Source organism: Dryobates pubescens, chromosome 4 (genome assembly GCF_014839835.1).
Source record: "Dryobates pubescens isolate bDryPub1 chromosome 4, bDryPub1.pri, whole genome shotgun sequence".
NCBI lineage: Eukaryota > Metazoa > Chordata > Aves > Piciformes > Picidae > Dryobates > Dryobates pubescens.
In genome coordinates, this window is record NC_071615.1 from 24,290,804 (window position 1) to 24,304,600 (window position 13,797).

A 13,797-nucleotide genomic window follows, 5' to 3' on the forward strand; every position below is an offset into this window, starting at 1 on the left:
ACAAGTTTCATGATGAAAAAGTGAAAGAATAATTGCAGTATGTTTACCCTTTTTTACAATTATTCAAGTTTTGTTTAGAAGATAACACCTTATTTTAATGTGAAATTGTAAACCTAGAAAGGACAATGTTCTTAAAATAAATTCTTATAAATGTATATGTATTGTATATAATACAAGCAATCAGCTTCTGCCTTTGGAATCACAGAATGTTAGGGGTAAGAAGGGACCTCAAAAAAACCATCTAGTCTAACTCCCCCTGCCAGAGCAGGATCACCTAGAGTAGGTCACACAGGAACGCATCCAGGCAGGTTTTGAATGTCTCCAGAGAAGGAGACTCCACAACCTCTCTGGGCAACCCCTTCCAGGGTTTTGTCACCCTCACAGTGAAGAAGTTTTTCCTTATGTTCGCCTGGTATTGTTTTCACAAAATTAACAGAGAACCTGGGATTGCGGGGTTGAAAATAACACAAATAAGTAGTCAAAAATCATTCCTACATTCCCCCACCCCCCCCAAACTAAACCTCATCCTAAAATCTTTCTCTGTAATTGCTCAGTTGTGTAGAGTAGGTTGTTCCCAGGCTCTAAGGCAGCTCTCAGAAACGGTGCATGCTAACATTTAGCATATCTACAGATCGTTGTTCATCTTCATGGTACAAAGCTGCTTAAATATCACATCTCTTCAGCCTGAAAATAGCAGCTATTATACAGCTTTAGTTTTCCATAGCTTAATCTCTATTACAAAATAATTTCATAACTCTTTGCAAAGAAATTGCTGATAGTATTAGAGGCGGAAAACCACAATGATGTGTAAGAGTCTCTGGCAGCAATGCAAATAACTCTGAAAAGGTGGCTGTGGAGGAAGGGCACTCAGGGCATGGCAGTACTCATTGATGTGACATACAGAGTATTTTGTTGCAGTAGTGAAAAAGCAAACAAACAGGCAGGAGCTTTACCAAATGAGGACCATACTATGAGCGAATGCAGTACAGAACCTGTAGCAAGGAGGGCTTTTTCCCTGCTAATTTGAAAAAAAAAAAAAAAAGAAAAGCATTTTGTTCACTGGTAAAGTAGGAAACATGTAAAGGAAAAGTCTGGCATGGCTGAAGTAGATCAGATCTTTGCCATTGACTTCAAGGAAACCAGACCTTTATCTTTCACTGAATTGTTTAAGAAGGACATTGAGACACTTGAACATGTCCAGAGAAGGGCAACGAGGCTGGGGAGAGGCTTCGAGCACAGCCCTGTGAGGAGAGGCTGAGGGAGCTGGGGTTGCTTAGCCTGGAGAAGAGGAGGCTCAGGGGAGACCTCATTGCTGTCTACAACTACCTGAAAGGTGGTTGTATCCAGGAGGGAGTTGGTCTCTTCTCCCAGGCAACCAGCACCAGAACAAGAGGACATAGTCTCAAGCTGCACCAGGGGAAGTTTAGGCTCAAGTGAGGAGAAAGTTCTTCACAGAGAGAGTTATTAGCCATTGGAATGTGCTGCCCAGGGAGGTGGTGGAGTCGCTGTCCCTGGAGGTGTTCAAGAGGGGATTGGACGTGGCACTTGGTGCCATGGTCTAGTCATGAGGTCTGTGGTGACAGGTTGGACTTGATGATCTTTGAGGTCTCTTCCAACCTTGGTGATTCTGTGGAAATCACTACAGGCATTGCAGAGTAATGTATAAATATTGTCATGATTTAGGACTATGTCATCTGTTATAACTGTACTCATTTTGAAGAAATGCAGAGTTATAAATCAGCAAATCAGTCTTCTACTAGTTTTCAAAATATCTGTACAAGCTAACTCAAATATTTTTCTGACTCTCCTACATGCTCATTTGACATCTTTTGTCGTTCTTTTAAGAGTAGTGCTTTGTATCACATTGTGCATCTTCAATGAAAGTGGCAAGTTTAATAAGCTATGTGAGTCCTTGTGTGTGTGTGTGTGTTGCCTGTGTAAGGCTGGTGAAATCAAGGTTTTTTCCAGCCCAGGCCTCAGAGCAGCAATAAGTAGATGCCTAGGACCGAGCAAAGAGCAGGGCTAATGTTTATTTGGCCATAACATTTTCCCATCCTCTTCCCTGCAATTAGCTCCAGAACTTCCTGAGGCAGCTCAAACCATAAATCCACCATAACTAATTTGAGTAATTGACTTCATCTGAATAGGTATGTGACTTTATCTGATCAGATAGGCATCAACTTAAATGTATTTTTAAAAGCAAATCAGTACCTGTGAATGATCAACACTTATGTTTAACTAAGGGAAAACAAATTGCCTCTCTTTCCATACGTGCATAGTTTTTCCAAGGAGTATGATACTGGGCAGAAGGGGAATTTGCCTTTCCACAGGGGACTTTGGTGGAAGAAGCAGTTCTGTCAGTGGTTCCTTTGCCATTCTGAAGGTCCTTCCATAATCAGTGTTTTGGGTGGTTAGTGCTCATGTATGGCTTTTCTTTTCAGAGAGCTGTTTTCTCTGGTTGGCAGCATCATGGGGCCATTGGTCTCCTTGCAGAGGCTGTTCGATGCCACGCGTGAAAACCTTGAGGGGGAGGTTTGTGGTTGTAGATGGGAAGTTACCACAACTTTCCACCATGATAATCTGCAAGAACAATTTTCCATTACAAGTTTTTACACTTCTAAACAGAATAAAACATTAGCTGTTTAAGAGGCTTACTGAATTTTTTTTGAGTTGGTGTTAAATTGTTTCCTGTGTAACTAGCTGGTGCTTGCATGTTAATTGAGCTTAAGTTGATTGAGTTCTTGCAGTTGTCAACATACAGCTCAACGCCCTTTGTGACTCTGCACTATTATGAAAGAATAATTTATATGTGCATATCTATCATGTCATATTAAAATGAGGGAAATTGGGGAAGATACCATGTAACACCACACTTTCTTTAAGCAGTAAAGTGTTAATGATCTGTTACAGGGTGAGTACAGGGAAAGCAGAAGATTTGAGCTGCTAATTAGAAGTATCTGCCTTGTTGTATTTAACTGTATGGCTATTTGCATGTCTCCATACATAGAAACATAGGTGTGCATTGAGCATGCATATAGAAAGGCTCAGAATTAGTGAGTCATTAACTCCTGATTTCACTTATTTTAACTTTTAGGTGCTTTTTATTTTTAAAACTTGTTTCTTTCAGGCTGTGGTTGAATCGTCAATGGGTGTTAACACATGCAGTGGTAAAATTAAGAGCAGTTAAAGGCTGGCTTACCAAGACCAAGCATAACTGGAAAATAACAGTGTTCTAAGCAGATGTCACAGAGCTCATCAAGTGCAAGAAATCAACATTAAACAGACAGCCAGAAGTGAGGAATGCAGGGAGTGTTAGTCACTTGATAAACTGTTGGCTGTCCCATAGAAACCATGTAGGAAAGTTGAGGGTGTTTGATTGAGCTATGTGTGGGTGAAATGAGCACTGGTAACAGCAGAAGTGCTGGGTTATCGCTGTCATTCTCTCATGCAGAAAGGAGGTCACAGATGGATTTGCAAGATAGGGTTTGTGCAAAGCAGCTCACACTTCTCAGCCATGGGTAGAAAGAAACTTTACATCGGAACATGCAATGTAATGCTCAGCGCAGCCTGCTGTGCAGAACGAGATGCGAAGCATCTCATCATCCATGGGCTCTGTGCACAGGGGTTGAGACTGAAGGCAGGCCATGGTTCTCCTTATGCCACGGGGAAGAGTCCTGGATTTGCAGCAAGGCTGTGACTTGAACAAAGCCCTAATACTGACAGGGGTAAACCCCTTGGCAACTGAACTGATTTTGCTTTGGTTGAGCTCTGTGATGTTGCTGTGTGTTTCTGTTAGCTTGTGTTCATAACTGTTTCTTTACTTGCATATGCTAAGTAGCATTGGTCACAGCACTAAATTGTGAGACCAGACTTCTGTAGACCCTCTAACTGTAGAGTCATTGGTTCTTCATAATTACAGTCCATACCCTGTGCACTAAAAGTTGTGTTTCTGGTTATAAATACCTAAAGCCAGTAGCCTGATTCCCAGGCTTGGTGTGCAACTGTATTTGTGTTATGAAATTATCTCTCGTGCTTTATTAAAGTGCTTGCAGAAAATTTAGTGTTGAAATGTAGTGAAGCCTAATTAATAGATAAAACCTATTTCTTAATCACAGTGAAGGATTTTTGCTGTTTTTAGAGCAAGTACTGTCTAATTATATTATGTGTAAATTACAAAGAAATTAAACTTATTAAATGGAAATAGCAAATCTATTCTGTTACAGCAGATATAAATAGAGTAATTCCTAAGAGTAGATCTCTAGGTTTAACTACACTATGGCCCCACTACAATAAACCAATATTTGTTTAAACATATTCTTCAGTTATGCATTGCATGCATTGGCTGCACTGGCTAAGCATGCTGCATCAAACAGACTGTTAAGGTGGTCCACCCACAGAGAAAGAGAGAGAGAGAGAGATGATCCTAAGTGCTGCACAGAGCCAGGCCTAGCTTGCTAGGGAGCAGGACTGTGTGATCAATTGTCCTGCACCAGCCACCTGTTTTGCTAACCAGAAACAGAAACCTTTTACTAGTAACTATCATTTGCCAGCTATGCCTTTGGCTAGCTTAGAGAGGCTTTCAATAGGCCTCAAATGAACATTCTTTTTCTTTGCCATTATGTTTGAAGAGTAGATTGAGAAGTTCTTAACACCTCTTATTCTGTATTTTAAAATTATCACTTAAAGCTTACAAAGAAATGTCTTTTTCATAGAACCATAGAATGTTAGAGGTTGGAAGGGACCTCCAGAGATCATCAGGTACAATCCCTGCTGCCAAAGCAAGATCTCCTAGGGTAGTCTGCCCAGGAATGCATCCAGGGGGGTTTTGAAAGTCTCCAGAGATGGATGGAAGAGTAGCTCATTCAGTCTCACAGGTCTGTTAATGAGCTTGTTGGGGCCATCAAGGGGAAGGTGATCTGAAAATGTACATTTGGGGAAAAAAATTACACTCCCTTCCCTTTGTGTTGTCCTAGAGAAATATTTCCCAGTAAAAAGAAACATTTCCTTTCGCAGTAAAAGAACAGAAAAATGAAATATTCTTCAGCTTGAACTTGGCAAAGAATTGCAGTGTCTAATGATGCCACCACGTGTTGCTTTCCAAAGTGATAGCTCTTAGAGAAGCCTGGTGCTTGCCAGCTCATGCAAAACGTATCTTGCTATTAGAAATTATAAAGAGGAAATCAAATATGCAGCTCTTGAAGTTCTCACACTGCTTATGATTTATTTCCTGAAATAGGTGAATGACTGCATTTGAACTGGTTTTGCCCAGGCTGGCTGTGCCATGGCAGCATGTGAAGTTATTTGAAGAGGTTTTTCTACTCACTGGCCCACAGAAGGAGCTGGGAAATTTGTCAGAGAATGCTGGCATAAGATCAGCTCATTTAAAACTAGGAGGGCTCTTTAGCTTAGCTCAGAGGAGACTGAGAGGTGACCTCATCAATGTTTACAAATATGTAAAGGGTGAGTCCCGAGAGGATGGAGCCAGGCTCTTCTCAGTGGTGCCCAGTGACAGCACAAGGGGCAATGAGTGGAAGTTGAGACATAGGAAGTTTCACATAAATATGAGGAAAAAAATGTTTCACTGTGAGGGTGACAGAACACTGGAACAGGCTGCCCAGAGAGGTTGTGGAGTCTCCCTCTCTGGAGATACTCAAAACTCATCTGGATGTGTTCCTGTGCAATCTGGTGTAGGTGATCCTGCTCTGGCAGGGGGGTTGGACTGAATGATCATTCGAGGACCCTTCCAGCCCCTGAAATTCTGTGATTCAAAGATAAAGGACAGTAGCTGCACTTGTACGGATTGCCATCGAGTCATTGTTAATAGTCATGTGCTCATTTTCTTTATCCAGGCTTTGGCAATCCCTGCAGAAATAAGAGACCAAAAGTACCTTTCCAGTTTCATACATTCCTCATTAATCCCTGTATGGCTACAACAGGGAAGGTCATTTAAAATAAGAGAATAAGTTTGAATTTGATGAATTGTGAACTGAGTTAAGTTGCTGTCTTCTGTATGTTGTTAATGTTTTTACAATGGGGGCAGAAGCCACTTTAATTAAGGAGCTGTAGTTTTATACAGACATCTGTTTAAGTAAGTGAATCAGGATGCAGAAGAGGAATCTGCACTTCAGCATCTAGCCGTGGCTTTTATTTTGCGCCATTGCTATGGAGAAGCATATAAATATTTGTATCACAAACTAATTTTACTTCCCTTATAGATGGCTTGGAAATACAGATAAAAACGGGAAAGAGGAGTTACTGTAGGTGGGTTTTATCATGCAGGGTGATGCTTTGTAATGGATTCAGGCACAGGCTAGCTCTAATGTGCTTTGTTAAAGCAATCTAACATCTTTATGTTACAAGATAGAAACTGAAGGAAAGTATCTGTTTCAGCTGCAGTTTCCAAATATGATTTTTAAGAGCTGTTTCAACAGCTTGTCAGTACTGGGCTGTTTGTATGAAATCAAGTACAAGCATACAAGACCCTACAGAAAGTTGTTTAGGAGCACACATCCATCCACTACTAGGTGGGCGATGTGGAAACTTCGCAGCTGCTCACAAGTGGGAAGCTGCATAAATTATTTCTTCATGTGATCACTCACATTTTTTCATGTCCAGCTTTTTACTTTCCTTGTATGCCAAATTGCCTTAAAGGTGATGGTTGTCCTGGATGTTAGCCTATGGCTTCCTGAATTCCAGCAGTTTTGTGAATCTCCTCATCTTTGCCCCTAGCCTTGTCCTTTGGGCTGATCTCCATCTAGTCAATATAGAAGGACATGGACCTGATGGAGAGCGTCCAGAGGAGGGCCCCAGCTGAGGGAACTAGGGGTGTTCAGCCTGGAGAAAAGAAGGCTCTGGGGAGACCTGACAGCAGTCTGTTAAGTAACAGCCAGTGCTGCCTAAGAAGAGCTGCCAGTTTACTCTGCACAGAGGTGTGGCCAGAGTCAGAGGAGTTGGAGATTTGCTGGAGCAGCAGTGGCAGTGCCAACTTCCACAGTTCACTGTCACGAGCAGAGGACAGTTCCAATGTGGCAGTGAAGTCCCCCTGATTTTTATTTTGCCTTTCCTATAGCTGTTCCCCCTGCTCATGAGTCTGAGGGAGAGGGAGTTTTGGCTTCTGTTGGGCCCAGTAATTTCAGCATCAGGCATTATTCATCACAAAAGTAATTTGCTAACATACAAATTGCATCAACATTTATTGAATCTTTTGGTGGGAAAAACAATACCTCTGTTGAAACAGTGGCAGGTACAGGAGTCAGACATAACAGACTTAGGATTTTGGTTTTAACTACCAAAGCCCAACTCGGTGGTTTTGGTTTTTTTTTCCTTGAAGTTTTATTATTCAGTGGGATTCAGAAGTGTCCTGGTTTCAGATTTTGGCTGTTTTGTGTAATTTGTCATGAAAGTGCTGCACTTAGCATACCTTTTGGTTTTTTTTCCCTTCTCTCACAGCAAATGAAGCTTGCCTCTGAGTCACTGAAGGAGTAAACATGAAGGAACAAGGATGACTAAAGCAGTCACATGTGAATGCGAGCACTCCTCAAGTATTAATGATGATGTGTAGCTCTCAGATTGTGCACTCTACCATCTATTCAGTAGGTGGCACCTGCTTATATGATACTGCCAGACACCATAAAAAAAGGTATTTTCTCCTGCACCCTTTGTTTCTTATATGCAACTCTCTGTGAAGTTAACACCTAATAAAGTACTCCAGCTTATGCTAGGTCAGGTTGAAATCTGCCAGACTCGCTGTGCTTGAAGTGATTGAAAACAGATCCTGTGAGCGGGCCTCCAGAAGCTAACTGGAGTTTTCAAATGCAACTGTATAAGAAAAGAAAAAGAGGTTAGACTGGTATTTAATTCACAGTGTACCATTCCTTTGGGTTCCACCCCCCCCCCCTTTTGTGCCTTTATTACAATAGCTGATCAGTCCTGCAAGTCTTGCTTGTTAGCTCCTCTTTGTACGTAGCAAATGAGTTCAAATACTTTATAGATTGTGTAATGAAATACATGATCTGAGAAACAGTTGAACATTAAGTGTTATAAAGGTATGCATTGTATACTCCTGTATGCTACTTATCTAAATAGGCCCCAGCTAAAAGCTTTTCAAAAGCTGGTAAAAAGCAGTCAGAAGGCAACAGTTTGCTGGTCAGTAATTTATGAAGCATATTTATTTACAGTAGATTTTTTGTTATCACTTCCCTGGCTCTTGCACTGCAGTATTGTATGAGCAGACCTTGTGGTTAAATGAACTGACTGTAACAGACCAATTAAACTTGATCCTTGATATACCAGTACTTGTGAATTCAGTTTTCTTGGATTTCACAGGCACACAGAAAAGGTTTTAGTAATGTTTCATTGTTTTCTGACAGTAAAAGAACTGACATCTAGGGTGTTTGCTCCTGCAACCTTGAGACAGTTTATTTTCTCCTTTGACCTTCATTTTCAGTAGGTGTAACTTAAGATCTATGCAGTACTTGCTGGAATTCTGTTTAGAGAAATCTGCTGCTACAATAATTAAGGTATTTGCCTACTTTGCACATTTCAGACTTTTGCCACAAGGCCCCCACAGGAGAGTAATAGAACTGAGCCAAAATAATGTATTCTGTCTGGAATTCAAAATTAGCTTTTCTGAAACTGCAATCATGACCCAGTAAGAAACTACTCCCCTCCCTTGGAAAGAGGAGCAAAACTGTGCTACAGCTGCTTCTGGTTTTGCTTCTCCCACTATGTCCCCACACACAACTGCTCTTTCAGGGATATCTCGCTGGCTGCTGCTGTTTCACAGCCTGCTCCTGAAGTCATGGCAAGGTTGCAGCTTCCCAAGCTCTGCCCCGAGCATTCAGACGTGATCTCTGAGGAAAATGCATCACCCTTCCTCTAGCCCTGTAGTGATTCCCCAGACTGAGAGACTAGCCTCTTCTCTGTGTAAGCTCCCCAGCTTTGCAGTTTCTTGCCCACGTGCCCTCTGAGGTAGCTCACCTCTGTTCAGCTTATGCTCTTTCTGCCTAGTCAGTGTTCTGAGTGAACAGTTCAAAAGAAGAAAAATCTGTGGGGTGGGTTCCTGGTGCAACACATTCTTGTGAGCTTGTCATAGCCAGTTTGAAGGCATCTTCTTGGTCTGGCAATTTGAGCTGGTCTGGGATCTAGAACAGGTGTGTTTTGTTGATGGCAATTGCCTCAGGTTTCTAAGAATTGTGTCTCACCTGTAAGCCCATAAAAAAAAGTAGTAGTCTTCTGCAAAACTGATTCAGTAGTTATCCTTGTGGTCCTTCCCTTCTATTTTCTGTGGACTGCCAGGAAAATCTTTAAGTAACCAGCGACAGAAGTAACAGGAGCTGTTACCCTTGCCTTGGGCAAGCCCCTTTACTTGTGCTGCATTTCCTTTTCTAGTAACAGGGATAATACTGTTCTTTACATGGACTCTCCACCTAAAGCTGGTAGGTTTGGAAGAATTATTACCTTCCAGAGTTGTAAGAGTATGGGAATCCTTTGTTTTATAGGGATTGGAGGCATCTGCTGACTCAAGATCTCTACTACATGTGCCCAACTGTAGCACCTTGTGTGAACTTAAGACAGTAGGAGAGGAAAATACTGGACTGGCTAGATGAGAAAAGGTTCCTGTGTAAGCAAGCAGACAGGCAATCCAGGTATTCTAGCCTCTGCACAGCTGAGGGAATCAGTCTCATTCAGGAATACTTGCACTCACTGAATTGACTTCCTTACTGAAATCAGCAAAGCCAGTGAGGACTATCCTCTGACCACCCTGTGCTTTCTCCAGGAAAGCTCTTGCATACCTCATCGAGGAGTTCAAGGGGTGACTGCCAGCACCAGGCTGGAGCTGACGCTGATAGTTGGTGTCCTTAGAGAGAAGGGATCTCTTTGCACTCTGCTGCTTGATAGGAAACAGCATCTGTTGTCATTGGTGTGGTGAGGGTGATCCTGGCCCTGGGCAAGGGCACTCATCCAGCCTGCTTCCAGGTCTGCAGTGCCAAGCCAAATGTCTCCCAGGCCTTGCCACACTCAAGCTGAGTGCATGTGGTGCATAAGCCCAGAGTGAAAACCAGATCTTTCCCTCCTGCCTGCCTTGTATTTCTCAAGAGAGTTAGCAGGAGGGAAGAAACAGAAAGATGTTACACAAGGGCTTGCTAAAATTAATTGCTAAGGAAATCTGACATGGCATGTCTGAGAGGCTAGTGAAGGTCTTACAAAAACTCCATGACTCCTCTGTCAGGTATAATGGCATTTTTCATATGACATAATCCTTCCAATATCTAAGAAAGTAAATAGAGATTATTCCCCCCCCCCCATAACAGACTTTTACCCTGTCACTAATTCAGGATTCCCCAGATGAAGCAATTGATAGGCCAAACTGAGCCAGCTTGTTGAAGCATTTACAATTTTACTCTTGAAGCATAGGCTTAGATATTTAAGGAGGGAGCAGCTTAACACAGAAACAAAGACCTTGCTTCAGCAAAGCGTTCTCTCCCCCCAACACTGGACCTGCATGATTTCTATGAGGGAACATGGCTGGCTTCAGTCAGCAGGCAACTAAACAAGTGCCTTACTGTTATGCTTTCCCAAGCTCAGTCATGCCAACTCATTATTACTCAAACACCTTTTACTAAAAGCAAACATTAATTTGAAATTAGTGACAGATCCATTCTGATTCATCTGCATAAGTTTAATTGTGGGAAAGGCAGGCAGGCAGCTTGGTTGTCTCCAGGGTTTGGGACATTCCAGTTCACTCCTGTTCTCTGTTTATTGCTGGCCTTCCATATTAGGATTTCTCTAGACCTGGCCAGCACATTTCTTCATTTGCTAATGAAAATTACATTAAAGAACTCTGACCTCTGTGTACTAACTCCCAAGATGTAGTGGCTTAGCATTGTGGTCTTAAAAAAATAGGAGGATATTACAAGATTTTTACATCTTTCCTGGCACAGGCATGGTGCCATCCCCTGAAATCCTTGCCTGAGCTGCTCCAACCACAGGTCACCAGAGACACCTCTGAGGGTAGTAATATGCATGCAGAGATACCATATACCACCCACTCTAAGCAGTACAGTACTCTATGGTGGGGCAGAATGGGCAGAACGTGTTCCAGCAGTGGTGAGCACTGCTCTACCCCTTCCCCACCCTTTTCACAGAGGGATATGCAGCATTTACTCCCCTGACAACACGTTAAGGCACAGGAGTGTGTAAGTGGTGACAGTGAGAGAACACACTTGGATTTGAGCTCAGGTGTTTCTATACTGATAATTTTAGACTAAATATTCGGGGGCAGATGTATTCCAGCTGCCAGAGAGAACACAAGTGTAGAAGGTCCACTGTGAAACAGATGCAGTAAAGTGGAATTAGCAATCCTGCTACAGAAAAAGCAGATAGAGCTGTGTCTTGCACTGTGGTTTTAGATCTTAGGAAGCTTGGGTGGCAACTGTTTAAGACACCTATCCTTTGGCTCACAGAGAGCATGCCACACCACTCACTTCTGATGTGTAGCAGCTCTGATGCCAACATTGTTGGGTTGTGTTTTTTTTGCTATTACCCATTTTACATTACAAAGAAGAACAGAAATAGGTAGTCTGGATTAAAATCAGTCAATCTATATGGGTGAAACATAACTGGCACACATCTTCACATAAAACAACTATGAGTTTACACACTACCTAGGCAGATTTAGCCAACTGGTACACAACCCAAAAAGAACAACCTAGGACAAGTAAAAGCTCCTTACCTTCCTCAGGGGTTACTGCAGGAGTGGATGACATCCCTCCCCTGACTGTAACAGACACACGTGGCCAAGGCTCACCTGACTGACTTGGGCACATGCACAGCAAATACTTAGACTGACATGTTGAAGCCCATTGGAGTACAGAACATAGAGCTGCCAGGCATGAGCTGCCAGAACAGCACTGGGTTTAGTAAGATGGTAAGCTGGACAAGTGTATCAAAAATGTTCTCCAGCTGAACAGCAGCTTGTAAAGGTTATGAAATCATTTCAATCACTCTGAAGCTATTTCAACCTTCAAACAAAAAGCTATTTTAGCAGATGCCAACCATGACTTTGATCTATGCAAGAGAACTTAAAGTTTGCAAACTACCATACATCCAGGCACAAAGTGTGAGCTTACATTTCTACTACTTTGTGTTGATTTAGAGCACTGTGTGAGCCATTCAATGTCTGCATGACTGAGAATGTGATCCATAGAATCACAGAATCAATAAGGTTGGAAAAGACCTCAGAGATCAAGTCCAACCTATCACTCAACACCTCCTGATAACTAAACCATGGCTCCAATCCTTTTTTGAACACCTCCAGGGGCGGTGACTCCACCACATCCCTGGGCAGCACATTCCAATGGCCACTCTGTGAAGAACTTTCTCCTCACCTCCAGCCTAAACTTCCCCTGGCACAGCCGGAGACTGTGTCCTCTTGTTCTGGTGCTGGTTGCCTGGGAGAGGAGACCAACCCCCACCTGGCTACAACTTCCCTTCGGGTAGTTGTATAGAGCAATAAGGTTTCCCCTGAGCCTCCTCTCCTCCAGGCTAAGCAACCCCAGCTCCCTCAGCCTCAACTCACAGGGCTGTGCTCCAGACCTCTCCCCAGCCTCATTGCCCTTCTCTGGACAGATTCCAGCATCTCAATATCCTTCTTAAATTGACACAGTACTCAAGATGTGGCCTAACCAGTGCTGAGTACAGGGCAGAATGACTTTCCTGCTCCTGCTGGCCACACTATTCCTGATGCAGGCCAGGATGCCATCCCAGCGTGTCCAGGTCTGACCTCCTCCGAGCTGCAGCCTGGGGACTCAGCTTGACGCTTGCGCTGCCCTGTGAACAGCGAACCCCAGGAGCAATGAACTGCACTGACATGCAAATCATAGGTTATGCATCAATCAGGACATCACTTTTATTAACTGCATTTTCCATTTCTGTCACACGCCATGAATGTTTATACAATGAAAGAGCCCAACATTGCTGGAAGCAATCTGTACCCTCTTACCACACGCACACACGCACACGGAGTCTTTCTTGGTGAGAAATCTTTATATTTCTGTTCATTAATTCTGCTTATTTATACTGCTACTCTTAAAATTCTGTGTCAGGATTGTCCCATCTTAAATACAGATTAAGTAAGTTGGCTAGAGGTACATTTTATATATATGTATATATTTATATATTTATATACACACATACAGAAAAATACAAGACTAATTGTTTTCCCACAATATTTAATTTATACACTACTGGAACTATAATGCAACTTTTAAAGACACGTTTAAGGGGTACAAGAAACTCTTTACTTGCTCTAGATAGTTTGGTCCAATATTACCTTAATGTAGTGGTTATTCTCGCCCTTCCTTTTATGTGACAACATAATACAACATACACCACATGCACAATCATTCACCTAGCAACAAATGGATAAGGGACACCACTCAGACTAACATTTGTACGCCCAAAGGTTCAACCAACCACACACAACTATAAGGCTATAATACAACTATGCAGCATAAATGGTCAACACTGCTGTTCTAAAGTGAGCACCATATATACAGTTGTATATAAAAACATTGGAAACAAAATACACCTGGGGTTAGTCAAAAGGTGCCATTCCAAGGCTGTACATAATATTCAGGAAAGTATTTACAATACTTGGAAAAAAAAAGCTGCAACAAATAAGTTTATTGCCAATGCCCCTTATAAACTTGTCTCCTACTTGGATGTTACGCTCACTCTTTGTGAACCACACATCACGTTTCTGGCCCTTGATAAGATCCCTGCTCAAAAATTTCA

The 13,797-nt window shown here is 42.3% G+C and overlaps 1 protein-coding gene across 2 annotated transcripts in view; it reads left to right on the forward strand.

Moving 5' to 3' along the window:
* The window catches only part of ANO10 (anoctamin 10), an 86,363-nt gene extending 78,047 nt beyond the window's left edge, over positions 1-8,316 (forward strand). For both annotated transcript variants that reach the window (XM_054160952.1, XM_054160953.1), the window contains exon 13: positions 7,450-8,316. In XM_054160952.1, the coding sequence (XP_054016927.1) occupies positions 7,450-7,485 (36 nt within the window). In that variant the 3' untranslated portion in view covers positions 7,486-8,316. The remainder of the gene's footprint in view (positions 1-7,449) is intronic.
* The last annotated feature ends 5,481 nt before the right edge of the window (positions 8,317-13,797 follow it).